The sequence below is a fragment of the Lissotriton helveticus genome, chromosome 4_1 (genome assembly GCF_964261635.1).
Source record: "Lissotriton helveticus chromosome 4_1, aLisHel1.1, whole genome shotgun sequence".
NCBI classification, from domain to species: domain Eukaryota; kingdom Metazoa; phylum Chordata; class Amphibia; order Caudata; family Salamandridae; genus Lissotriton; species Lissotriton helveticus.
Window position 1 is genome coordinate 290385412 of NC_136063.1, and position 26364 is coordinate 290411775.

Consider the following 26364-nt stretch of genomic DNA (forward strand, 5'->3'; position numbering starts at 1 on the left):
AACACAATGATAGACTTAACGGTGACTAGAAGGCACCATGCTTCGATATGACGTTCAGATACTCTGGAACACAAAGAAAGTGCTGTTTTAGTAAAGTCTTCAATGTGAAGGAGGACTTCCATGCTTTGATACAAATTAAAAGTATACTTTCATCCTACACTTCTAACAATTCAATACATGTCTGAAAATAGTTTGCTGTTGCACTATAGGAACCCCACGCTCTCAAGCCATAAAGTAATGTTGCTTATCTGATGAAATTGCTTGTGCAACAGTGTCCTCACTTTTTCACTTTTATTCCACATTTAGTCAGTTTCCTCAAACTAAACATAATATTTTACAGTCAGTCTAGATAATGGAAAAGGGAAATATGTGTTCATGCAGCACTCAGTGTTTTACCTTTAATATTTTCAGTGTCAGGAACCCTTGCGGTTTAACAGCATTGTTTGAGAATCGGGAATGCCCAAAAGACTGAAAAGAATACAGGAAAAAAGTAAAAAGAAGCATTAGTAATAGGTCTGGCTTGTGAATGAAAGTGCCTTTTGTGTCACTGATGGATGTAGACACTCAATAAGCCATCATACACACTGCCACTCTTCTCTGCAATTATGCATCCACTCATCAGTCCACTGACTCATCTTTCCGTTAACCCTCTGACACATTGGTAATAAAGGACACACAAACTCAACAACATATGCAGAGTAAATTATATGACATCAGAAATGGTAAGTTTCTGGAACAGTCTGTTAATGGAACACTGTAATAACTGTGAATCTCTGTGTAATGACCAAAATGTTTATTTCTGCAAATAAAAAGATTAAAAAAAAAATTACAAGTAGAAGAAAGAAAACATGCTGCCTACTAAACACAGCGGGCATATGTTGGAAACAACAAAACTAAGCATAGCGGTGGGTGTTACTCAGAGGCGCAACTTGAGCCACATTTCGGGGAGACTAAGAAAACATTTCGGGGGGGGCTGAAACTTTAAGCAATAGGCAGAGTGAAGCTGCAGGGGCTCTTGGAAGGGGTGACACAACAGCAAAGCCTCATTAACATACATATGGTCTTTTAAAGACCTGTGAAGTACTCGCGTGTGGCTCTGTGTGTGCCCGGGAGCCGTCTGAGCTGGGCTGCGACACACGATTTCAATGGGTGTTGCGCGCCTGGTGTTCGTCTTACACATGTATTGTAAATAGTCTATCATGGTTTTAAAGTTCAACCATGGCCGCCACATTTAGAACCAACGTGTTGGCCATCTTGGAATGGTTAAACAATGATATTCTATGGACACCAGTATTCCATAACGATCTCCTGGTTTAGAAGAAGTAGCCATGGGGAATGCAATGCACTGCTGCTAAAATGAGCAGCATGTAAGCAATCATTTAGCTGCGCCTATAGAGCTGTACTATACTCTTGAGAAATATTAAAATGAAAATAGGAGACTCAAAGAAATGAAAAGGGAACTATAAAAGAAGACAATTCAAACTAAAGGACTGGCCAACCAGCCCTAATAATGAAGTGCACTAATTGCCAGGTGGATGAACATACATGATCAGAAAATGCCATAATTCACAGGCCAAAATAGCCAAGGACTGATGCAGACTGAACCATTACCCCATGCAGTGTGCTGTCATGGGAGGAAGCGGATTGTAAATCACACTCCGAAAGAACAATGGCAAAACATAGTGGACCAAAAGACCCTCTGTGTATCTATATGTATGGATTTATGTAATTAGAAGATCCTAGAAAGAATTAGTATGGTGCAAATCTTGCCCCACTGAGGGTTGCCAGAGGCAGTAACCAACACCAAAGTAATTCCGTACAAAGGTAAGCTGACAGTTCGTGTAACAAAATACCTATCTGTAGGGTTTAACACAGAGAATAACAAACCACCCTTACGTGCCTGTTGATTTTAATATATGGTTTTCACAATCAATATATCAAACCTAATGTGTTTATCGTAACGTTTTATAGTGAAAAGATCAGGCCTGTGGCAACAGAAATAGTTTTCCTAGTGAACCATTTAGGCCCATAGCTTTTATCAATAGCTTATCACCAAAACCAGTGTAGGCATTCTATACTGATCTTAAGCTGTCCTCCAAGAAAACCAGCAAGCATACAGTCATAAAATTACATACTATACAAATAAGGATTCTGACTGTATATATCTTCCATGCCCACAGTTTTTCAGAGGGGGTAACCAGCACCAAAATGCTTGCCCTTAATAACTCTGTGAGGTTCCAAGTAGGCTATAATACACAATAATTACAATCTACCCATAAATGCCGCTTGACTTTAACATATGTTTTTCACAATAAGTATGTCGGGCCTACTGCCTTATCGTAACTTTTCATTATAAACAATCACGCCTATAACCCCGACTCCGAGATAAGCTTGTAAAGGTCCCGCAGGCATCATGGGGAACTTCAGAAATTAGACCCAACAAGCACAGGACCAAACCTACGTAGATTCACCCAGATTTATACACAAAGTTGGGCCCTGTTGGCCAAGTTGAAGTTCAACAAATGAGGGGTCACAGTGATACCTCTGATAATTAGAGATATGAGAGATACTCAATATAATTTGCAAGTGAAGGAGATTATCTCATTGTTATCTAGATATAAAGATGCACTTGAAAAAAATACCTTTGTCATTGGCTTGTCACCATACCTGCTGTATTGGTTCATAAGCCTTCCCACAAGGTAACCATCAGGTATACCATAATAAATGTACAAAATATAACTGCCTAAATAATGCAAAATCCCTCCTAATAGAACCTAATAAGGATTCCCATAGTGCAAATCGCCTATTCCTATGGTTTGTTCAGGTGGGTCACATGCGCCAAAACCACTACCTACTACCATGATCTGTAAGATTACATGTAACAAAGTGCCTGCCTAGAGGTTTTTGAAATGTAAAAACAATCTACCCTCAAAAGATGTTTGCCTATAATACATACTTTTTACAATAAGTAAGTAATGCTTAACTGCTTTCTCATAAACTTTTTTTATAAACCGATCACTACTAAGGAATCTGACGTAACTTTTCTTAGTGAACTGATAATGCCTCTACACTGTACCAGTGGCTTTACGCTGCATACCATATAGGCCTACAGAAGTACGCAGAAGCTGGCAACCACCAGGCATACATTTATAAAATTACAAGTATGTGCACAATTACAGTTGGCAAAACAATATACAGCCCCTATCAATAGGGCCTAACAATAATCGATGGTAATCTGTGAGATTATGTAACAAATACCTTTCTACGGCCCGTAATATAATATGGCAAAATTCATCGTTCGAGGCCCACTGGCCTTAACATATATTTTTCAAAATAAATAAACCAATTCTATTGCCATTATAATGACTTTTTATAACAAACAGGCCAATGGCATCCGGCATAGCATTTCCCTCTACACCAATCAAGCCTATGGCTGTTATCATTGGCTTGTCATCATAACAAACTCAGCATTAGTGTACATTAGTACATCAGCCACAAGGCAACCATCCGGCATAATTATAAAATTCCAAATGTATACAAAATTAGTTGGCAAAGCATAATACTAACTCTCCTAACAGGGATTTATTGTGAGTCTCTCAATGCAAATCTTCTATAGTCCTGGTTTTTCCGTGGGGTATCGAACACTAAAACCCTTGCCTACTAACATAATCTATGAGATTACATGCAACAAAAGGGCTTTAGTTCAGAGAAAAAATACTTCATCCTTAAAGGCCTATTGACTTTATCATGTGTTTTTCACAATGAACCTGTCAAACCTGCTGCTTTTCTCATAACGTTTCATAAAAAACAGTGAGGCATCAGCCTTTCTCATTGCCATGTTACCATATCCAACGTAAGCCCGTTTAACTGCGCAAATGTTTTCTACAAGGCAACAATCCAGCATACAGCTTAAATATACAAAGCTGTACAAAGCTGTATTCAAAATGACAGTTAAAGCAAAATACCATCTATCTAAAGAAAGCCTTAAATGGATTATTTGACTGCATATCTTCTATCCCCTGCCGTTTGTTCAGGTGGATCACCCACAGTAAAACACTTGCCTACTCCAGTATTCTGTGAAATTACATTAAAAAAGCAATGATCTACATGCTTTAGCAGAGTGCAATACCAATCCTTCCTTAAAACCCTATTGTCTTTAACACATGCTTTTCACAATAAGTAGGTCAGGCCTACTGACTTTTTCGTAACGCTTTATAATGAACAGTTCAAATCTATGAAATCTAGCAAGCTTTTCTCAATGAACTGATGAAGCCATAACCTTTTAACATTGTTTTGACACTTTTCCCAATACCGGTTTTCTAGTGCAGATAAACTGGCAACCATCATGCATACAGTGATAAAATTACAAATATTTAGAAAAATGCAGCTTGCAAAACAATATACAGCCCCTCTCTATAGGGTCTAGCAAACATTCTTACAATAAAAACCTCACCACAGGGTTTGTCAGAGTGAGAGTGCAACGTCAAACCCCTTGCCTGCTCTAGTAATCTATGAGAGTTCATGCAACAAAATTCCTACTTGTGTGCTTTAATATAGGGTACTAACATTTCACACCACATTGTCTATCAACTTTAACATATATTTTTCACAATAAATATGTCAGACCTAGTGCCTTTATCATAACATTTCACAATAAACAGATCAGGTCCATAGCCATGATCCTTGGCTTGCCACCATAACCAACTCCGTCCTGCTGCATCAAGTTTGAACTATGCTACAAGCCAACAAGTGCTATGCATGCAGTCTGTTCTCTGGGAGCACACACATTCAGCCCCATCAAATCCTGGAATCCTAGACCTAAAAATCCATGTTGGTTAATGACTGTCCTCTTTTCTTTTGTGCTTCCTCCAGAGCACAACAGAACACAGTTTATCAAGGACATGTTAATTGCATTACAATGTCATGTCTGTCCCTGAAAGTTCAAACTCAGGGAAATGGATAAATAAACAGAAAGATCACATCTACGTGGAGGGATACACACTTTTGTTTGTGGAAGCAAACAATTTCTGCCCAATCAAACCATGTACTCCTGGCTCCCAACATGTGGGCGAAGCCAAAGCTCCTATCCTGGCGATCCTCTCATAATTGTCTGGCAACAGCTCTGCTGTCTAGCCTGACCATGAAATATCAAATCCTGTGCTGGTACAGAACTTGAATGAATGGTGATATTTATAACAGGGTTAACAGTGAAGTCATGCCTTATCCTTTTCCTCTGAGTAATTCAAAATTTGTTTCTTCAGAACGCATATGCTTTTCCCGAATTTTGCTTTATAATTTGTTAAAGACCGTGTTTAATTCAAATTTGAAATAATTGTCACATATGCAAGGTTCTTGTCTTAAACACGAACCTCTCTTAACCCCTTCCACGCTGATGACGAGCTCAGCTCGTTATGAGGTACACCTCTTGTACGCTCGTGACGAGCTGAGCTCGTCATGAACCGCGGGATTCCTCAAATCTCAGCGCACAGCGGGAAAACGCGCCGCGCGCATGAGGTTAAGAGAGTTGTTAGCAGATTATGGATCACACATGTAATTACACACCTGGCAATTTTGTGTACTAACAAGTAGTTCACAAAGGCTACTTCGTTGCAGGGATGAGAACATTTATATATTTTTAAAGACAATCTAAGCACATTTCTTGCATGATGGAAGGATGGTGAGCAGCACCTTATAAAGATGTACTTTAAGACCATGTTTGAACTTTTCCTGGGGATTATCTGTAAATTACTCCCACTGGGTCTTGCACCATCAAGTCATTCAACACTAAATACATCCCCTTTGATCTGAGGGTGAAGGATTTTCAGTTGTGTTAATCTTGCAACAGGTACTGCCATTTCGCTATTAATTGCCTTTATGGCTGGAGTGCATGTTAAACATTACAAACGCACATGGGATCTGATTTACTCCTGACTGGGACGCTTATAAAATACACCTCTGGTGTCTGCCGGTGCTATGGCGGCCATAACTGCCTGTATGTCTGTTTCTAAAGGACGCATTATGTCAGCTGCTCATGAGATTCTCAGTTCATCCTTCTGCTGGAACATGGTGCTTAGGTCAATGTAGAGCTAGTAAGCCTGGCCTGAAGGAGAAGGGAATACACTGATTTAGTGTGTTGTAGGTGCAACCCATTTTACATGTACCATTCAGCACTTAAACAGAAGCTGCTGTTCATTTGTATGTTTTACTTATTTGTGTTGAGTTCCTAGCCATTCTCTGCAGGTTGAGCAGAAATCCTTGGTTGCTATCATGTTTGCATGTTCATTGACAGATGTTTTTTGTGAGGCAAGAGTTATCACATGTGATTGTTAGTTGTAGCTGTTGAGGTCCGTGGTTTGCATAGGTAGGAAGTCACACAATATCAAACATATTATTAAGTGTTCCATAGGGAAATGCTGGGGCTATGGTTATGAGCCACACAATATTATATAGAGTGTTATATAGGGTAAAGCAGGAGTCTGTGATTATAAGTCACACAACTGGTGTATCATCCTAGCACCAAATTTTCTTATTTTGATTACAAAATATATACATTTAAGAAGTCTCTGCTGCTTCCAGGAGTGTAATTTAGAGCTGAGTTACAACCGTCAGTGACAGACGGAACGCATGCTACAGTTCGTTTGTATAAATATGTTTAAGACGCAATTACATACACAAAGTAGACAGACCTTTTCTTTTGCATCTCATCCATAGAGATGTACATTGTTAATCAGAGATTTGACATGTACATTTGAATTTCCTAATCTTAAATTGTTTATTTTTGCATCCTGCTCCAAGCGCATTGCTTGTAGGTGCGCAAAGGGCTACATCTGCATATAAGACTAGCTACTCTTAACATCTGTTAAATATTATCCATCTTGAAAGCCATTGTTGATGTATTTGCATGTGCATTTTTGTGAAAGTTTTATCTTGTGTTTAAGTTATCCCAAATGCATCAAATCCACATCATTTTTTCTCATCCAGGGTTATATTTACCTTTTTCTGTTTGTTTTCCTTTGTTTTGTTTGTCTCCAGTTATCCAATGGTTTTTATCACTGTAGTTTATCAAGTGAACCATATCTAGCTTCAGTTGGTGCAGGTCCTTTCCCTCATTACCCGCCTGTTTCCCGTCCCTGGACCCGGTCTAGCTCTGTGCACCTTACAGACTACCATCATTATTACACCATTGGGCCTGGCATGTTACCATCATCTAAGATCCCTAGCTGGAAGGTTTGTGTTTCTTTTGTTGCACCATCTTTTAAATCCTCAAATCCGCAATGGCCATCATGCACGTCATTCTTAATTGCAGTGCGTTGTATGTCATATAGTATCTTACAGAACTGTTGTAATACATTGAACATAGTTTGCTTTAGTACGCTACTTTTAGGAAGCCAATGGGACTGTGAATTATAGTCTGCTAAGGGTGATTATCAAGAGTATTGGGGTGTAGTAGAGCAGTGATTAAAGCCATCAAAGAAGACTGTTGAAATGAGTCAGACATATTAAATCACATACACAGTGTACCTACACACATGCAAGTTGTAACAAATGAATACTATCAGTAAAAGCAAGCAAAATGTAGATGGTGTTATTGCGGGGTTTGCAGTATAGAGCTCAGGGTTACTATAATACACTCTCATAATAGGGGAGGCCAGAAACCAAGCCACAACTAAACCCTTTTCCAGTTGATTTGGAGGAGATTTGAAATCTCAACTTCTACCTATTGTGGATGCTCACCTCCTCCAGAAGCTCACCAGGTTCACTGTGCCCATGGATTCACTTCTTGATCCTCCGCCTCCTGTCTCCATGGAGACTTGGATGCCAGCCATGGACATTAAGCTTTTTCTCTGGCAAGTCTAAAGAATTCTGTAATTAGTTACATAAACCAGCTGCTAGGACTAAAAACCTGGGTACTGGTATTGTTGGCAACGAGTAGTGATCTTCGTACAGTGATACCATGTCCCTATTCCTTCCATTGTGCTCGTCCATTAGGCGTTTGGTTGAATTCATCTCACTGTTGGCGGAAGCCTGGGTGCCTTTATGCTTCTTGGTCCTTCCTGGTCCCTTCCTCCCATCAGAGCCATCTCTCTCCAGGCCTAAAAAATGAAATCCAGAGAGAAAGAATATACGGTGCCACTGCCAATATGTACCGTCATAAATATTTCCCACATCTAAATGTGCTGCGCGTTGCCTGCACCTACTCTCCTCGTGCTTCAACTGCACATGTTAGTTGTGACTGCGAGTGGTGCCTGACTTTGTGTTGTGCTCCAGTCTGTAATAGGCTTCCACTTCCAGAGGCCTGTTGCACAACTCAATTCCTGACAGAGTCTAGCTGTGCAAACATATAATTCTGGGTTCAGGGAATGAGAGCCTTTACCCTCAGGCAAACAAGTCATCAGACAACTAAAGTCAAAGTTGAAACCTCATTCACACTGTGAAGTCTCCTGTAGAAAAGGAAGCAAAAGACAACAATAGATCACCTACTTATCCCTAAAGGTGATAAGGCAGGGGACAATTTCTCATTGAAGGTGGTGGCCTCACCCGGAGAAGGGAATAAACAGAAATACTATCTTTGAAGATTAGCACGAAGTGTGACCTCTCCTGGATAAAAATAGGCAATATAGACTTTTTTTCGAAATCTTTTGAGTCCGAGATAGAAGGCTGTGTCATATTCAATAAGGAGTGTAAAGCAAAAGAGAGCGCAGTGGTTATCCGCAGTTCTCAGGGCTGGCTGAAAGATATCCAGTCAATAAATAATGTTTAGATTACTTTTTTGTAATAAAACCTATATTTCCTTAATACCTTGACACCAGTAGTAAAGGGAAGAAGCAGGTAGTCTGTTCTTAGTTTCACCGTTGGCCTGATGAATATTTAGCATATGAACATGAATGAATAAACCTAATTATGGTGCCTTTCCAATTTAAACTGTACTTATAATTCTGCCCACTTTAGGTTGAAGGTAGTATTCAGACTATCGGGCATGCTACACAGGTCGCCAATAGTTAGGTAGCCAACTAGACTTTTTTAAGGAGGTCTGCCACCTTTTAAAACATTCTTCGCAAGTTTGGCACGAACAGACTAGTTATTTATAGTGGTACTTCATAGCCATTTTTAGGGGAGATTGTTATGGTGTGTTTTCTAGCTTTTATTATTATTAGCAGTGTAGAATCCACGTTTATATTACATAAAAAGCAAGTGTGTCACCCATAAGATCAATGAAATACTGAATGGGTGTGTTAGTCGTGATGGATTCAAGTTTATATCTGTTTGCAAATCTACTAATCAAAGGAATGTGAAATGGCCACATATATAGTTTGCTTAATAAAAATACTAATGTTTGTCACGCCAATGCCATCCCGTAGCGATGGTGCTATATGTGCTGAGCGAGCATTTAAATTGCCGCATCTCTGCGTAGCCTGAGATTCGGACGAGGGTATGTTCTTATGCTACAGCTGACTAACAGATATATCCTATTTAGGACTGGGCTAAGCCAGGTCCATACGATCAGCCTTTGGTGAACACCCTTCAGCGGCGTAAAGAAAAGCGCGAGGTTGACCCTGGTGGAGGAGGAGGCCAAAGTGCCCAACCAGTGCAGAGTGACGAGGGGCAGCGACCTCGGAGCATGACTGTCTCAGCCACCTCCAGGGTAATGTTCTACTTGTTAGAATTGTCAATGCACACTGATCAGAGCGCTGGTCCGGATGAGTGTTCCTAACTCAATATTTCTGTTCACAATGTATCCATGAACTTGGCCACTGCCACCCAGTGTTCCACCACTTGAAAAATGCAAGAGATATGCTCCAAAATTTATACGTAAACCACCTAAAAGCATTATTTAATTGAATGATGTAACCCTGGGGTGGCTGATACCGCAGGGTTGAATAACAGTTATAAACTCAATAATCAGGTTGATAAACTGAATAATACCTAGACTTTTTAGCTGCTTGTAAGATTGAATCTTATGTCTAAACGACACAAAACCTTATAGAAAAAGAAATTTAGGTTTATTAGTTAAGCTTTGTGAAGAAAAGGAGTTAGGAAGTGGGTGCGAAGCTCCTGGTAGTGTGCATTTCCTCCCAAACCTTTGTAGGGCATTGTTATCACTGTTTTAACTGCACATCACACTTGCTCTAATGAGATTAGGTAATGTCCACTCTGATTTAAAAGGCTGTTGGGCAGAGGTACTAGGGAAAGTCACTTTTTACTGGTAAGTAGGATTCAACTCTATACCAATAGCTTTATTTTGCTGCATGCTGCCGTGTTTGAGCTTGCGGTGCAAATACAAGTCTGCTTTATATTCAAGAGCATGAGCTATGATGATGCTAATCAGTGGCCATAGAGAGAGGTCATTACATTCAAAGGTCCATTCTCTGAACTCATGATTAGAGAGGAAGAGATTTTATATCTTTAATAGGTAAAATATTTATTTCATAAATACTGGAATAAGTTGCACAGCAGCACGTTACAGAATCGTCCACGAAAAAGCGGCATATAGATGTGGTGAAGGTTATTGATTTGTAATAGAGTGAAGTCTGTCAGTACCACTGCATAAAACATTTTTTATTTACATTTTACGATATGATACAAATTTTGATGGGCTTGAGGACCACGAACCAAAGTGTGGCTGGGCTACAACAGGATGATCTTGTGATGAGGTGTTTGACATTTGAGAGGGATTTCTTGAGGGAGCACTTGATTGCTAGAAGGGGGTGTAGGCTCGGAGTGAGTTGAGAAGGATATTCCAATGGAGTTAACCAAGTAGTTCATTGAACTTAAACTGGAACCTGAATGGTGCGCAGGGTAGTTTAGGGACAGACCGGTAATTGCATTTTTCCAAACACAATCTGTATGAGAGGGACTATTGGGAATGGTTTCTAGAGCGAAGTAAAAAGTTTACATGTCATGTACTGCCTTAAAGAACAGGCTGAGGAGTGGAACAGTGACATATCTGATGGGTTGGTGGCAGGACAGAGAGGCATGTATGTTGGTTTCTGTTTCCTTAGAAGATTTAAAATATGTATTTGCCAAAGATGAGAATTTAATTTGGTGGGTGCAGCGACACAGTACATGGCCATTTACGAGGCCGGTGCAGTAATTCAACTTTCTCATGACAGGCCTTAGTAAATAGAACCTGGCTTCCATAGTGGTAGAGTGAAAAAAGTAAGCCAGTTTCATGCTGGAATCTAGTTGCACTCCAAGATTGCTAGCAGAGAGAAAGGATGATAGGAGTTTCAAGGGTGAGGGAAAGTTTTAACTGGTGATGATGGGTAAACTGATTTTAATGGTAATGGTGGTGAGAGATGTTATATTTGTAAACATTACTAGATACCGTAAAGCAGTTAAGGATTCTTATTTGAAAATGAGTGACAGAAGAAGATGTGTGTGTCAATGGCATAGAGGAGACCGAAAATGTTTAAAGTGGAGATGGTAAGCTCAGAGAAGGTGGTATGCAGTGAGACAAAAGGAGAGACTCCATGACTGAGCATTCAGGAATACCCTCTGGTAGGGGTGTGGGCACAGAATGTGAGGAGCACCAGCAGACCGTAATAAGTGATTTGCAAGGTAGGAGAACTAGCCCAGCGCTATGCTGATATCTCCTGTTAAAATTGTAGCGACAGTTGTGAATGTTAGAGGTTGAAGAAAAGGCTGGAGGAAACGTGGGTATGGTGAGAGGCAGAGTTGAGAAATGTGGACACTTGTGTGACTATAGTTTAACACCTTCGAATCTCATGACGAGCTGAGCTCGTCATGAGCCACGGTGCTCGTGTGCTCATGACGAGCTGAGCTCGTCATGACCTTTAGAACGCTAGCATGCTGGGCTAATTCCCCTGCTGTGCGAGCGTTCTAAAGAAACGGGTGTATGAGCACACGACCACCGTGGCTCATGACGAGCTGACCTCGTCATGAGCACGGGGGGCGCTGTGGGCGCACCCCAGCACAGCAGGGGAATTTGCCCAACTGTGAAGGGGTTAAGGGGAAAGCTTGAAGTCAGATTGTTAAGTAAGATTAAAAAAATAAGGGAAAGGATAGGCTGGTTGAATGTTAGACACTCCAGTATTTTGGGAATTAGGGAAAATTGGTAAAAAAATACAGTATTTCGACAAAGAGAAAAGGTTAGCTGTTAATTAATTGAGCAGTCCTAGACTATGGCAGGTTTAAAGTGCTGTGTGTTGGCACAGGGATCTAGTACCCTGGATTAGAAGGCCATTGGATTGAAGGTTTGCGAGGTGATCTGGTTGAATGGAGCACAGGAGGATGTGGCTGACTAAAACATGAGGATAGATTATGCTGGGACAGATGGTGAAGGGTCAGTTAGCAGGGGGTGTGGCTAGGGCAGAGAATACGTGGTTAGGGGCACTAAAGAGGATGCCGAAAGCAATATGAGAGGAAAATCTATGTCCATATTGTTGGAATGAGAGATTGTCATGACATTGGGAGGGTGTAAATTTGCTTGGGACATAAGAGAGATGAATGTGTTTAAACCACTGTGGTTGCTATGTTGTGTGGAAATTAGTTCATAGCAATATGCAATTTTGCGAAGTCTGGTGTGATTGTAAAGGAGTTTGGGGCCTTCTTAAATGGTTTCCAGGTATTTGGGGGTACATAAGGCAAGGTCAGGGAGAGAGGGGATGGTGAGTTAAGAAAATATGGGCAATACCAATAGTAATGTTACTTGTCCCTAGAAGAATGGTTGCGAGGTCAGTGGTGTACGTGAAGTCCATCAACCAGGTTGATGTCATGATGAGATCATAAGTGTTTGTTGTGGGAGCGTCTAGCATTAATAATGCAAAGAAAGTGGTCCTTGAGTAGTTGGAGAGAGATGATGATGATTTTTTGGATTCAGATTGAGGTCACTGACGATGAGATAGGAGTCCAGCATTATATTTAGATCTCCTAATAAGAAATACCTGAATGCTTTCTGGGCTGTATAGTCTAATAATGTGAAGCTCAGAAGTTGTGGGGATATTGACTCTGTTAGATTCCTGAGTAAATGTGGTAGATTCCAGCAGTGGGATGTAAACAAAGCAAGACATTGGTATCTCAATATTATCAGCAAGTCTCAGGGTTTGCCGTGGAAGTGGGTAGATCTAGAGTTAGTATTACAGTGGAAAAGGGCTGCGTTAGGTTGGACATTGAAACAGGTAATTAACATGTTCCAAACAAAATATAGGAGGGGGAATTAGGTGCTGTTCTAGAGTGAGGTTTGGGAGGTGAGCTGCAGTGTACTGTTAATTATTTTTTTGGGTTGAGATTTGGTTACAAGAACCATGAGGAGAGTAGAGGGGGAGGCAATAATAAGATAATGATCATACTTAGATCCTCTGAAAAAAAATATTATAATGGCTCTACAACATAGTATAATGTGAACTTTGAAAGGTGAGATGATACTGGCTGTGTTATGTTCCAGGGCAGACAGGTAGGATTCCTTCAGAGGAGGAGTGATGAGGTGGGGGTGGGGGCGATATGTCTGCTGGGGTTGCACTGGAAGGATATTGGAAGGATATCTGTGAAGTTACTGTGTTGGAATCAACATGGATGTAAATTACAACATTACATTTGTGATCACAAAATTTACTACATCTGGTCTGATTCCTGCAATTCTGAGTCAACCTTACAATATGTCACAGTACTATCGGTGTAAGCAAAATTAAACTTTTAGAAAGATGAGTGTTTATGATGCTCCTGGGTTTCCACATTAATCTGAACATGTTCTGATTAATTTGTAATGGTATGTGCCCTCACACATGTGCTTGTCTCCTTTGCGTGTTTCAGGGACTGACTAGCTTCTGTTTCCGGTTTGTCTTTACATGATTCTATAGCAAGGAGAAGAGATTGAAGCCTGTGAAGAGCTTGCCCTTGCGCTGAGCCGAGGTCTGCAGTTGGACACACAGAGAAGTAGCCGTGATTCCTTGCAGTGCTCAAGTGGATACAGCACCCAAACTACCACTCCATGCTGTTCCGAGGACACAATCCCATCACAAGGTATGGTGGAATGATCAGCTACAAATCCACGACAGATTTCAAGATGTGTTATTTCTCACTTTGAAAAGTGTACGTTTACTAAACTCTGAGACTGCATCAACATTGCAGAATTTGCTCTTAATATGTAACTATCCGGTGCCTCATTATTGCAAATATTTAGGCTCCAGTTTCGTCTCGATAATATGTGCTGCACCGTATTCTCCCGCAGTGGTAGATACCTTTCTTAGGCTCCTTCACTTATACACAAAATGGGCACAATATTTTTGATACATCCGAGAGTAAAAGCCCAGCTTGCGTCAGCCATGTGTAGTGGTTAAGTAGAGTGCACCACGGTGAAACTTGTGAATGCTAATGCAGCAAGTACTATCTGTTGGTGATGTCTTCAGTGGAGAAGTGTGGCTCACTGGTTAGAGGAGGCAGACCCTGAAGCAGAGGTCAGACCCGGGACCAGGGTTCAATTCCCGACGCGGCAGGGTCTTGAGCCCAAATGTCGATAATTCTCGCTTCGGTGCCTACTCGAATCACGGGTTCACACTCTGCAACTCTGGGCAATAGCTTGCTTAATCTCCACTACGGCCCCCCGCGGCGGGATGCCTGACTTTCACCTTGGGGATGCCCAGTACAGGTTATCTCACAGGGAAAAAGCCAGGACGGGTTCCCAAAGCAAAGCGCCTTGAGACCTTGCGGTGATAAGGCGCTATATAAGAACCTTTGACTTGACTAATCTAGTTGTTCTGAAATTAGCACTTAATACATTTGAATTTGCTCCTGATCTGTTAGTATCATATATTGCTCCATATACATAAAACAGAACTAGTTCCGCTGCCATACCCAGGATAAGGCTCTGGACTGAGATGTGCTGCATCAAGCCTATTTTGAAACCATTGCCAAGTGGCGTCTCAACCTAGTTTATAAAAGTATGCATTCTAACCACATACTCTAGCCGCATAAATATAAATGTGCATTTGACTCATTTCAGACTTAGTAAGTGGATGCCAGTTGTGCCCCAGTAAACTTATACACGATCTAATATGAATTCTGGGACTTCCCAGATCTGCAGGGGTCGAATTTCTAACCCATGAGTGCAAAGACTTATTTCAGCACACTATCCGGAGGAATAAATACCATTTGGACCACAGCCCTGTCACTAACCCACTAAGCAACCCAGCTCGCCTACACCATGGTCCCAACACCAGAAAGACCAGATCAGGCGGCCGCTCCCTCTCCTTCCTCTCGGCCAGAACCTGGTACGCCCTCCCTCTCCACCTCAGACAGACAAAATCTCTCCACATCTTCAAAAGAAACCTCAAAACCTGGCTCTTCGACAGACCCCCTCCTTGATGGCCTGGAACCTGCGAACCCCCCTCCCCCAGCGCCTTGAGACCCTCACAGGTGAGTAGTAGCGCCTAATGAACGCGTGATTGATTGATTGAAGCAGTCGTGCATGGACAGTGTTGTCAGTTTACCAAACGATCTTTTGTTCTTGAACCCAATCAAACCTAGTTCTAGAAGCAATAGTGATCTGTTTAAAATGTTTATTTAAAATTCCTTATCTGGTATTTAAAATGTGCATAGTAATCACACAGCATGAAAATATAAAAGCAATTATGCATGTCATAGACAGTGAGAATAAAATGAACATTTCAAATATGTTTAGAACGATCCTACTACCTCTAGCTTTTTCTAAGTGCTACACTATAGCATTTAGTAGGGAGCTCAGCTATCTATTTTCGTAAGGATGATTGCACATCATACCTGTTGACAGTTAATACAGCTGTCCCTTATCAGAGTTCTTGCCGGGGAAGGAAATGTCCTCTTGGCGAAAGTGCATCTTCTTCTAGGCTTTCAGGCCTCGCTCTCCAACTGAAAGCATGTAGATCTTTGCTAATCAATGGTCCAATCCTTGATTTCTTGTAGGGTTTGACCACTGATTTTTATCTCGTATTTTCAAAATAAAATGGGGCTCAAAGACATTGGTTTCTTAACAGACTAAGCTATTGGGGCACAAGATGCGTCAGCCCAGTCCACTCCACACGTTGATTTTAAGCTGCCATTGCTAAAAACCCTGACATCTATATAGCAAGGGTCCATATTATAATTGTGGTGAAGATGATAAACTAGAAATGACCAGCCATGTACATGACTTTCACACGTTTAGCTAAAGATATGTAGACGAAAAAATAGATGTTAGACCTGGCATCTTTTGCTGTGGTTACCCTGCCATTATTTATCTGACCTCCTGTATTTGACTGTGTGCTGAACTTCGCTTTTGCTGCTTTTAGGACTCTGGGCACCTTACCATTGCTAGTGTGCATGTGCTCTGTGCCTAAAATGTAATAGTATTTGGGTTATCCATGATTGGAATATTTGATTTCATTAATAAGTCCCTGGTACAGTGCACTGCGTGTGCCAGGGCCCGTAAATCAAATACTACAATTCCGCAGTACTGATTTTGCCATCCACATGAGTAGCCCTTCAAACCCATCTCACGGCCTGTGTTTGCAGTTTTAAACTGCCATTTCAACCTGGTAAGTTCACCTACTTGCCATGCCCAAACCTTCCTTTTTATTACATCTAAGGCTCCCTTATGTTAGGCCCTAGATAGCCCCATAGGCATGATACTGTATATTTAAAAGGTAGGACATGTACTTGACTCTAGAAAGTCACTCACATACGGAGCTGAGGTGTGCCCTGCATATCTTGATGGCCCATCACCAGGCTAATGAACCTTCCTGAGCTAGAGTGTTGTGAGGAGCTTACACTTGCACCTGAATAGGGCTGTGCCTGTCCCCACACAAAGAAGTCTCCACCCCCTGTAGTGTGCCTGGAGTCAGGGCAAAGAAGGGCAGAGTACATTCTTAGAATTCTTCTTACCTCAAAGGCCGAAATGGGTAGAAGTACTGGCCCTCAGACATCATCTACTCTGAACACTTCTGGGTTAATGATATCCTGCCAGGGAGAAGAGCTGTCGTTCTGCCAGAAGGGACTGCCATTCTGCTGTCTGCTTTGCTATGTTGGCCTGTTGCCCACTGCGTCTGTTCTGGGAGAGAGAGGGCAGGACGTTGTGCCCTACACCCTGCTTTCTAAAGTTTCTCCAAGGGATTGAGTTGAGCTTGCCTCCTGTTGAAAGCCTCAGGGCCATCAAAGACTTCACCTGTCGCAGCTGGGCTCCTTTGCTGAGAGCCCTGCTTGCCAAGTGGTGCCAAATCCTGTTCCTGGGCCTTTGGAAGTTAGTTTTCAGAAGCACTCCACATCGGGCAACTGCTGCTGTGCCAGTGCCTGCATAGAAGCTGTGGTCCCTGCTCGATGTAACCGGCATGACTTGCAACGCAGGTACCGGCGATGCAGCGGTGCCTCTGAAGGACTGCCACTATGGGAGTCCCAAACAACGCACCACCGTCGTCTGTGATGCCCCCTCCAATTCTGACACTGCCGCTGTGGCCCAGTGGTTCAACCTCGGCACAGTGAACCAAAGCCTTACGGCTTGACCTGCAATGCCTCATCGACGCCGCACAGCGGTAAGGAACCAAGGGTCATCTTGGCAACCACCGCATCACCTCCCCTACGCCCCACAATGTCCCCGGGCATCATAGACTCCACCACTCTGCACTGCTGCCTGGAACCAACACCTCACTTGCTTCGGTGATGCCTGACCACCTTCGTGTAGCTCACTGTCCTTGAGTGCTGGTGTGCCAACGACATGCCTAGCAGTAAGGAACCGACGCTGCACTTGTCTCCCCAACTCCACACCACCATGCTCCTTGCATCATCTTTGATTTCCTACACATACAAGGTATTGTACCAGGGTCCATGTGACTCCTGACACTATCCCTCGCCCCATCAAGGCCGGACTGACTTTGTGAAGTCATCAATGTCAAGTGTGACCAGATAGCCCCGTTGGAGCTATTGTGTTCTAACAGGTATGCTTGATTTAATCATTGAAAAGTGTATGTTGGATTTTTGTTATTTTGGTCTTGTTTCATTCAGATAAATAGTCACTATTTTTCTAAACTGGCGTGAAGTACTTTTGTGGTGTTTTTAGTGTGTGTGTGTGTGTGTGTATTTACACACACACCACAAATACTTTATACATTGCCTTTTTAGTTTAGACTGATTGCTCTATGCCAAGCTATCCGAGGGTGACCACAGGTAAACTTATTGTGTGTCCTACACTTACCCTGACTAGGATTGTGGTTCCTGCTTGGACAGGGAGCATACTCTGCCAACCAGAAATCCAATTTCTAACCATGGAGAAATGGCCTAACCTAACTAAAATGCAGCCTGTCACGGTGTTCACAACACATCTTAACAGTCGTTTTTCCATAGAGCAGAAAATCAAATCACAAAAAAAGGGTGCAGCATTACTTACAGAGGAGAGAAAGCACTGTATCATTACATTTAAGGTAAGGGAAAGGAGCTCTGGGCCTAAGAGTCCATATCAACAGGGGCATGGGACTCAGAAGCCTTGGGAGGCTCAGAAGCTTTGGGATTGCCATTGTAAAAGCAATCCACAGTGTTAAGGAAAAGAGTGGAACAACAAGACGTGGAAAACAGGACGCATACAGATGAAAGAAACTGGACCATCCACACCATTAGCAACAAACGTTAGCCACCAAAGAAATCGGGTAAAACAGGTTACTCCTATATTCAAGTAACTGAGTAGGCCACTACAATCGGTGCCTGCCACCAAATGCAAGTCCAAGAACAGAACACCTGCATGAGAGCAACTGTGTTCATTTTGAGACATGCCAAGTCCCTAAAATAACAGACAAGACTTTCAGAGCTGACATACTTTAGTCAGAGCGACATAATACTAACACCACAACTGTGACTCACCCAGCAAGGGCAATCAACACCTTTCATCCCTTCCACCTGGTTTAGTCTGGCAGGTCTCAAATGATATCATTCCAGTAGGAAAGTCCTCACATCCACACAGCACTGGGTGTGTTCAGTCACTAGGGCCATAGCTGATTTATGGACAGTTCACACTCCACAGAAGACCCTTCATTGGTGAACCCAGAATAGCAGGGTACAATATGCATCCAGAAGAAATAAATGGTTATGTAATTTGTGAGTGTGCCCGATATAAAAAACATAACATAATGGACTCTAGTCTTCCACTGTACAAGATCCTCTTTGTGGGAGACTACAGTGGTTCTCATGAACTCTCAACCAGTTCCAAATATGAGATTTTAGACTCTTGCAGAGCCTCCAATCGTTCAGGATGAGCAACCTCTAGTTCTTCCATAACCATTTACATTCCTGATTGGAGACTTGACATACCTCAAGTTTTTGGTGGGGAGCAGAAGGACCCTTCAGATATTCCTGGGTTCAGAACAGGTATCTTGAGGTTCATTTGCTTTCTCTGGAAGCTGGCGTTTCGCCATTTCCGCTGTGCCACTGGTTTTTGTGGGAAATTGTGGTATATATTCTCATTGCCTAAAAGGCATACTCCAACAACAACACTGAACGACTTCCTTTGTGGTACATATCTAATTTCTCTATAAGCAGCTGTTGCGATGGAAATGTCACCCTGCATGGCTTGATAGTGTGCACTACTTTATTGAGATCACCTTGTAGCATGATTCTGTAGGTTTTTGATTTATTTTTTTTATCACCTCAGCACCGACAACAACCTCGTGTGTACCGAGGACCACTATAAAATGTTGTGAGACCCAAAGTGGAGCTCAGCAGTTGGCGAGACTAACCACCTCCCCCACAATTTTTTTGATAGTGAATAATGTAGACCCACCAGCCAGATGATCTGGCAATGACAGCAACCGATTATAGAAAAAAGTAGGCCTTTTCACCTTTTGCCTGCAGAAGAAGAGCTGCATCCTGTTTCTAAAGGGCCTTTAAACTAGGCTGTTTATTTCATCCATATGAAAAATGGATGGAGCGGATATATTTGATCTGCATGAATAAGACATAGTGGACACAGAGTGTGTATGGGGTGCTTCACCATGGGCAAGCAGGAATCTATTTTTGGACTCCTGTATGGATGATAAGATGGAGGTAGACGATGAACAGATGTATGACGATTCAACGCAAACAAACACAGCGCACACCATTACATCGCAATCCTTCTATCGCACACACCATTACATCGCACGCATTCACCACGCAAACCATTACATCGGACTCTGCATTCACACGCATGCAAATGACTTTTTGATCGCACACTACGACCAGGCATTCAATCACACCATCAAAATCTCCCTTACGGCCCTGCAAAACACAGTACAACGCCCTGACACTTCCCCCCCCAGTCCCATATAGTAACATTAACCCTTTCCTCTAACCGTAAAGCCTAAAACACCCCCATATTCGACGCCTAGACCTAGCCCTAAAGCCCAAAACCCCCCATATTCCACCCCTAAGCCCTAGCCCTAAAGCCTAAAACACCCCCATATTCCACTCCTAACCCTAAGCCCTAGCCCTAAAGCACACCCATATTCGACTTTTAACCCTAAGCCCTAACCCTAAAGCCTAAAACCCTCCCCTCCACTTCACCGTACCTGTTCCTCGCCGTGTCCCGCCGGCCCTGCGTTGTAAAAGCCCCCGTGATGTGATGGCGCCTGCGATGTAGCGTCGTATACGCATGCGATGCGACCGATGCGATGGGTGTACACCCTTTAAAATTACAGAGAGAGACCCTGTCAATTAGCTGCTTCCTTTGGAGGTAGCTGTAGACAGTTGTGTGTAGTAGCCAAGTACGAAAGACACCCCCTGCACTTTTGTGAATCCTTTCTACAGCCTGTGACCGGTAACACCCAACTACACCCACCTTTCCTGCTAAATTTGCAGACCATAACATATTTGGCTGAGGTGCATGTGTGAAGAGACCCAATCTTCCTTACCCCAAACAGAGCTGCTCCCTGACTGTCTGCCAAAGTGCCATAAATATTGCATAGAAAACCCAAGTCTTTCTAATGGATACATCTTCCAGCAGATTCTTTACCTTATTAATTCACCCCCAGAATAATTTCCCAGCAATGGTTCTTCAGTACCACCAGGCGAAGTCAAGTTGCTCCAGTTGTGACTCTGCCGCTGAACATGATAATAGCAGGGAATATTACATTTTAAAAAAAAAATAGTTTCTGTAAATGCGTGCAAGCAACGTCCTATTTTAACACAATTCATGCTAATTCAGATTCTCCAGGGATACAACTTTACTCATGGGTCATAATTTCTTTGCGTCTAGCAGCCTGTGCCTTCCCATTGCGAATGCCACCAGCCTTTTGGGTTGCTATGTTCATACCGGGTAGAAGTAGGCAAAACATTAACAACACGACTATGCCTTTTCTTGGTAGATGACAAATTGGATGTATCCAAACAATTCCACCAATGACATGGACATTGCATGGCTGCTACAGGGGAGTGCAGTCCTGACAGACAGCCTTTTCAGCCTGACCCAATACCTCAATAACTATACCACTCTGAGAGTAAGGGTCTAGGGGATGAAACCACCAACAGCAGCAGCAGATGCTGATGCAGACTCCGCCAATCTCTGCCGCCAATCTCTGCTGACTCAACTACTTCACCCACCAACCCCCGTCCTATCTTCTCTCCAAGCTGTCATCCTCCGATGTAGCGGAGGGGTCTCTCGGTTTAAACCATTTAGGAGACGATCACAATATATTGGTCATCAAGCTAATCCACATGGGCTAAATCATACATTTCCTATCTTTTCCTCCGAATCGTCCTCATTCCAGCAGGCTTAAGTCTTTGTTCTCCATAGTGGCCAGAGAGGTGGTGCCTTTAGAGGGGCATATAACTCTATTCTATCTGCTTCTTTGTCAGCAGGAAGGAAGTAGGTCTCGTCCCCACCCTGGTTCTTCGTCTTCTGAACAAAACCCCTAGTGATAACCCTGGATAAGAAATTGAACATGTAAGCCCACATCAGCGCATCCACACACAGTGTGTGTTCCCAATTTAACTTACCTGAGAAGGAGAAACCATTCATCCCACCACCAGATTTCAAGACATCAGTGCAATCACTAATCTTATCCAGATTGGACTATGGTAGTGTGACCTTAACAGATTACCAAAATCACTAACTGCACCACTGACAGCGACTCTCAATGCTGCGTCAAAACTAATAGGAATGAGGCAGTCCAAACACATCACACCCTCTCTTGTTTCTCAGGAGAGAGGACTATGAAAGCGAATTTTGTTTTAATTCTTATGTGAGTCAATAGGTTATGGTTTTTCTATGTACAACGCTCTGCTACCCATGGGTCATGTTCACTCGTTATTAAAATCTAAAAACAAAATAAATACAATGTTATGTTTGGCCCAGCTGTTTTCAAACTGATCAGTATCTCACCTCCTTTCTGATTCCTTTTAGTAATTTATATATTACTGTACTTTGTGACATGCAACAGAAAAACAAGCCTGAAAAGCAATATCTTTATAAAATCAAGTAATATACACCATATTAACTCCCATGTCCTGCATATACTGAGCAAGTTGCTGTTTCTGTTTTGCAGGATGATTCTGTGTATATGCTATTTGCTTAGCAATCTATCAACTAAGTTCCTTAAGGTCAAACTAGGGAAATTTAAGGATATGAGCCCTGAACTCGATTATTAATGCTGCAGCAAGAATCGTACCAGTCCTTAAGAGTAATCACAAAGGGTTTAGCATAATCAGTTTGTATTTATTTGTGAGGAGATGTGACCATGGACCAAGAGCTGCTTACCTTTAAAATAGGGTGCCAGGTTCAATTCCTGACCTCTGTTCAACATCCTGTGTTTGTGGGTAAGTGCTTAATCTCCCTATGCTTAAAAAACACAAATCAGTATGTAATGTTCTGTTGTGAAGTGTTCTAATGTGCTCGGGTGCACCCTATAAAAAAGCTGCAAAATTAGAATTGTGTGAATTGGTTTGATTCGTATAAGGAGTTCAAAAGAGAGCCAATCCTTTCTTCACTAATCGGGTTTTGAAAAGTGTTTAATTTGGCTAATCTTTCCATGCATTCCTCTAATGGAATTGTCTGCCTGGATGAAACTATCCATTTTAGGTTCTGGTTGGCGACTGTATGCTCTGAGACCATAATTACCACAGTCAATGTTATGTGTGGATTTTTTTTAAGCTAATGTATATCCTTTTTTTTATCAGTTTCAGATTATGACTACTTCTCAGTCAGTGGTGACCAAGAGGCAGAGCAACAAGAATTTGACAAATCGTCCACCATTCCTAGAAACAGTGACATCAGCCAGTCCTACCGTAGACTGTTCCAGGCGAAGCGCCCAGCCTCTACTGCAGGGCTGCCGACCACTCTGGGACCAGTTATGGCCACACCTGGTGTGGCAACTATCCGAAGGATCCCATCAACTAAGCCGGCCGTGAGACGTGGCACCATAGGAGCAGGTCCCATTCCAATCAAGACACCAGTGATTCCTGTTAAAACACCAACTGTACCAGATATTCCTGGGGTATTGCCCCTCACACCAAGCGGGCCCGATGATTGCGTCGATCCAAGCCCAGACTCTCCGTCGACTGGAGAAATCACACCAGGGGCTAGTGGCCTCCCATCCTCATTATGGAGTGGACAGGCTTCTGTCAATCCTCCACTAACTGGCCCTCAGGCAAGTATTTCAGAGGAGCAAAGACCTGCCACATCCGAAAAGGATGCAGATGAAGATGACAGAGAAGGTCGTGGTACTGATATGTCTCCAGGCCAAACTGAGCCTGACCTGAGCTCTGAGCAGGGAGCAGGCGACGTACAGGAAGGTGGAGACATGCTGAATGCCATCCGCCGCGGAGTCAAACTGAAGAAGACTTTGACAAATGACCGGTCAGCACCGCGTTTCTCCTAAATATATAGGAATACTGCCAGAGTATGAAAACAGAGTATGAACAGTATCACAAAACATCTGTTTTTTTTAAACGTCCATTCCAATCTATAATCACATGTTATAGAAAACGCAATGTAAACAGGTGTTTTGAAAGTTCTGAAGTTTCTCATGACAAGCTAATTAAAGGGTCAGCAGCACTGACAAGGAATTGCTCATTTAATTTGTAAATAATGACAAATTCTTTTTCGCACATTTCATCTGATATTTCTTTTTAATTTTTCAGAAGGTGCCAAACTCCATTTAACTTTTGTATTAATATTTGTAAAGATCTAAAAGGTTCAGTCGTAACAAATCGCAGAGCAAAGTAATTTCATTTTTGCTGCAGGACAGACATGCATTGGCTTTACTTCAAGCTTTTCTAGTGCACATTGCGGTAAGTTCAGTTAAAAAAAGATACAACTTTTAGGTTCATGTACAAAGTAACTTGAGATTTACTCTTTATATTACTTTTTTGCAAAGGTTACAACTGATAAATATTAAAAGCAATATATATATACATACAAAAATATATGTGAAACAAAGAAACGAGAACGCATTGGAATATATTGGGGCAGGGGTAAGGTACACAGTTAGTGTAATAGCTGCTGTATCACACAGGTAGACTACTTGGAGTCACTTAAAAGTACCTCCATGGGTAAAGAATCCAGAAAAGCCATATTGGATTGCAGTGTTTCAGTTTTCATTGGGAATTTTGCAATGGGTTTTGTGCTCCTTTTGCCACAGTAACAATTTGCTGGGCAACAGCGACATCCAATCATACGCATGCTGCTTTAATTGTGTAGGCTTACAGTTCTTCAACCCTTTTCCCGTTGTGTGCTAATCTTTTTCCATGAAAAGTAACATGTTGGGGTGGGGCGCGAAAGACATAAGAAAGGGTATGGCCAACTAAAAAAAGAATTGTTAAGCCGCTTTCTGAATAATAGCCGAAAGTTAATGGTTGCTATCCAATAGCTTTTGCTCTGTGCCCAGCAGGCTGGGTACATTGAAAAGGCCTACATATTTTAAAGAGTTTATCAGACAGTGTTAAACAACTTAAAATATTTTAGTAGTTTACATTACAGTTAATATGCGTTAGGATTCAGGGGCTTATTTTTTAAGTTATTTGAAAGGAAAAAAGGATTTGGCCTTGTGCAAAGCGAGTTAGGAGAAAGATTTGGATGAGGTCATAATTTAATAAAAAAAACAAAAAAACAAAACAGCACATATATGGGTAAAACACTCTACCCTAACTAGGCTAAGGAATGGAGAGGACGGGTGTTTTAAATATTCTCTTTTTATATTGTAGGCAATATATTTTTGGAATATTGACTTGATGAGCAATGCAGAAGAAGTTTTCTTTTTCTTATTGGGAAAAGTACATTTATTATTTTGATATCTGCCCCCAATGACTTAATACTATTTCATTGGGAAAGTGGGCAGGAAATGGGGGAGGGGGGCTTGTGGCTATTCCTGCGAAACTTGGCAATCACTGTATAAAAACTAAAGGGGCTAGTTTCCACAGAAATCAGCAGGTCCTTTAACGATTATTGTTTCACCCATCACAGCATCCGATGTAGTAATTAAATGTTAATGTGTAGTTAAAGTGTTTCTACAGAAAATGTATGCCGCTGTGACTTGCACAATCCTTTTCTGTTATTGTTTCAAAGCAGGGGCATGATTATAATATTTTTAAACCTGGCTTTTATTTGTGAAAAAACTTAATCTTACAGAGCATATAAAAATAGAGTGCCTGTGGTGTAGCCCGGGAATCACAATGTTTGAAAAAACAAGAAAAAAAAACTGTGGTCCATGCATTAGGCAAATTGGGCTTTGACCCCTTTTTCTTTCAGCAAATCCTGTTCTACAAGGTGGGACTACATTAGTTATTAAGTGGTATCTATACCTTTACAATAAATGGATGTGACTGTACACTAGTACAGTTTCTCACTTGTTTAGTTATTAAACGTTTAGTATATTCTCAGTAAGTTTGATATAAAATGTTGCCAAAATCAGTGTAGAAAGGATGTGACTGAACACTTCAAATAGTTTTGTTGTTTGTGTTTTTGCATATTGTAAAAGCAGTGTCACAGCTGGAAAATAATTAAAAAAACATGTTTCTAATGGTAAGTTATTGTGGTTTAGTTGCTAGTTTGTACCGAGAGTTGACCTCTCCCTGTGAAGTTTTTGTTCTAACCTGGTCTAACTAACAATTGCTGTAATCGTGTCTCCCTCTACATTGTAATGACTGCTTCGGCCTACATAAAAATAATTAAAAAGTATGTTTGTATCTGTGTTTTCCTTGTACAAATGGAAATGTCACATCCTTGAATAAATGTAATTGTCTTGTTTTTATAACAGTTACAACAAAATAGCAAACCAATGCTGCTTAATGTATATATGTATGTGCATATGTATACAAATTATAATTTCTCTTGACTTAAACAGGCTTTCACAAAGGGTATAATTAGGCAACAACAGAGGCACAGCAGTTAATGGGCAATGCGTATTCTTTTATCAAATTCGACCTACCAGGTACCCTCTG

The 26364-nt window shown here is 41.7% G+C and overlaps 1 protein-coding gene across 4 annotated transcripts in view; it reads left to right on the forward strand.

The window, feature by feature from the left end:
• The window catches only part of MTSS1 (MTSS I-BAR domain containing 1), a 500273-nt gene extending 474172 nt beyond the window's left edge, over positions 1 to 26101 (forward strand). For 2 of the 4 annotated variants that reach the window (XM_078686786.1, XM_078686787.1), the window contains 4 exons: positions 7033 to 7227; positions 9476 to 9643; positions 13818 to 13980; positions 23104 to 26101. In XM_078686786.1, coding sequence (XP_078542912.1) covers positions 7033 to 7227; positions 9476 to 9643; positions 13818 to 13980; positions 23104 to 23804 — 1227 coding nt within the window. In that variant the 3' untranslated portion in view covers positions 23805 to 26101. The remainder of the gene's footprint in view (positions 1 to 7032; positions 7228 to 9475; positions 9644 to 13817; positions 13981 to 23103) is intronic. The other 2 variants (XM_078686789.1, XM_078686790.1) reach the window with 1 other exon arrangement.
• Positions 26102 to 26364: the final 263 nt, after the last annotated feature.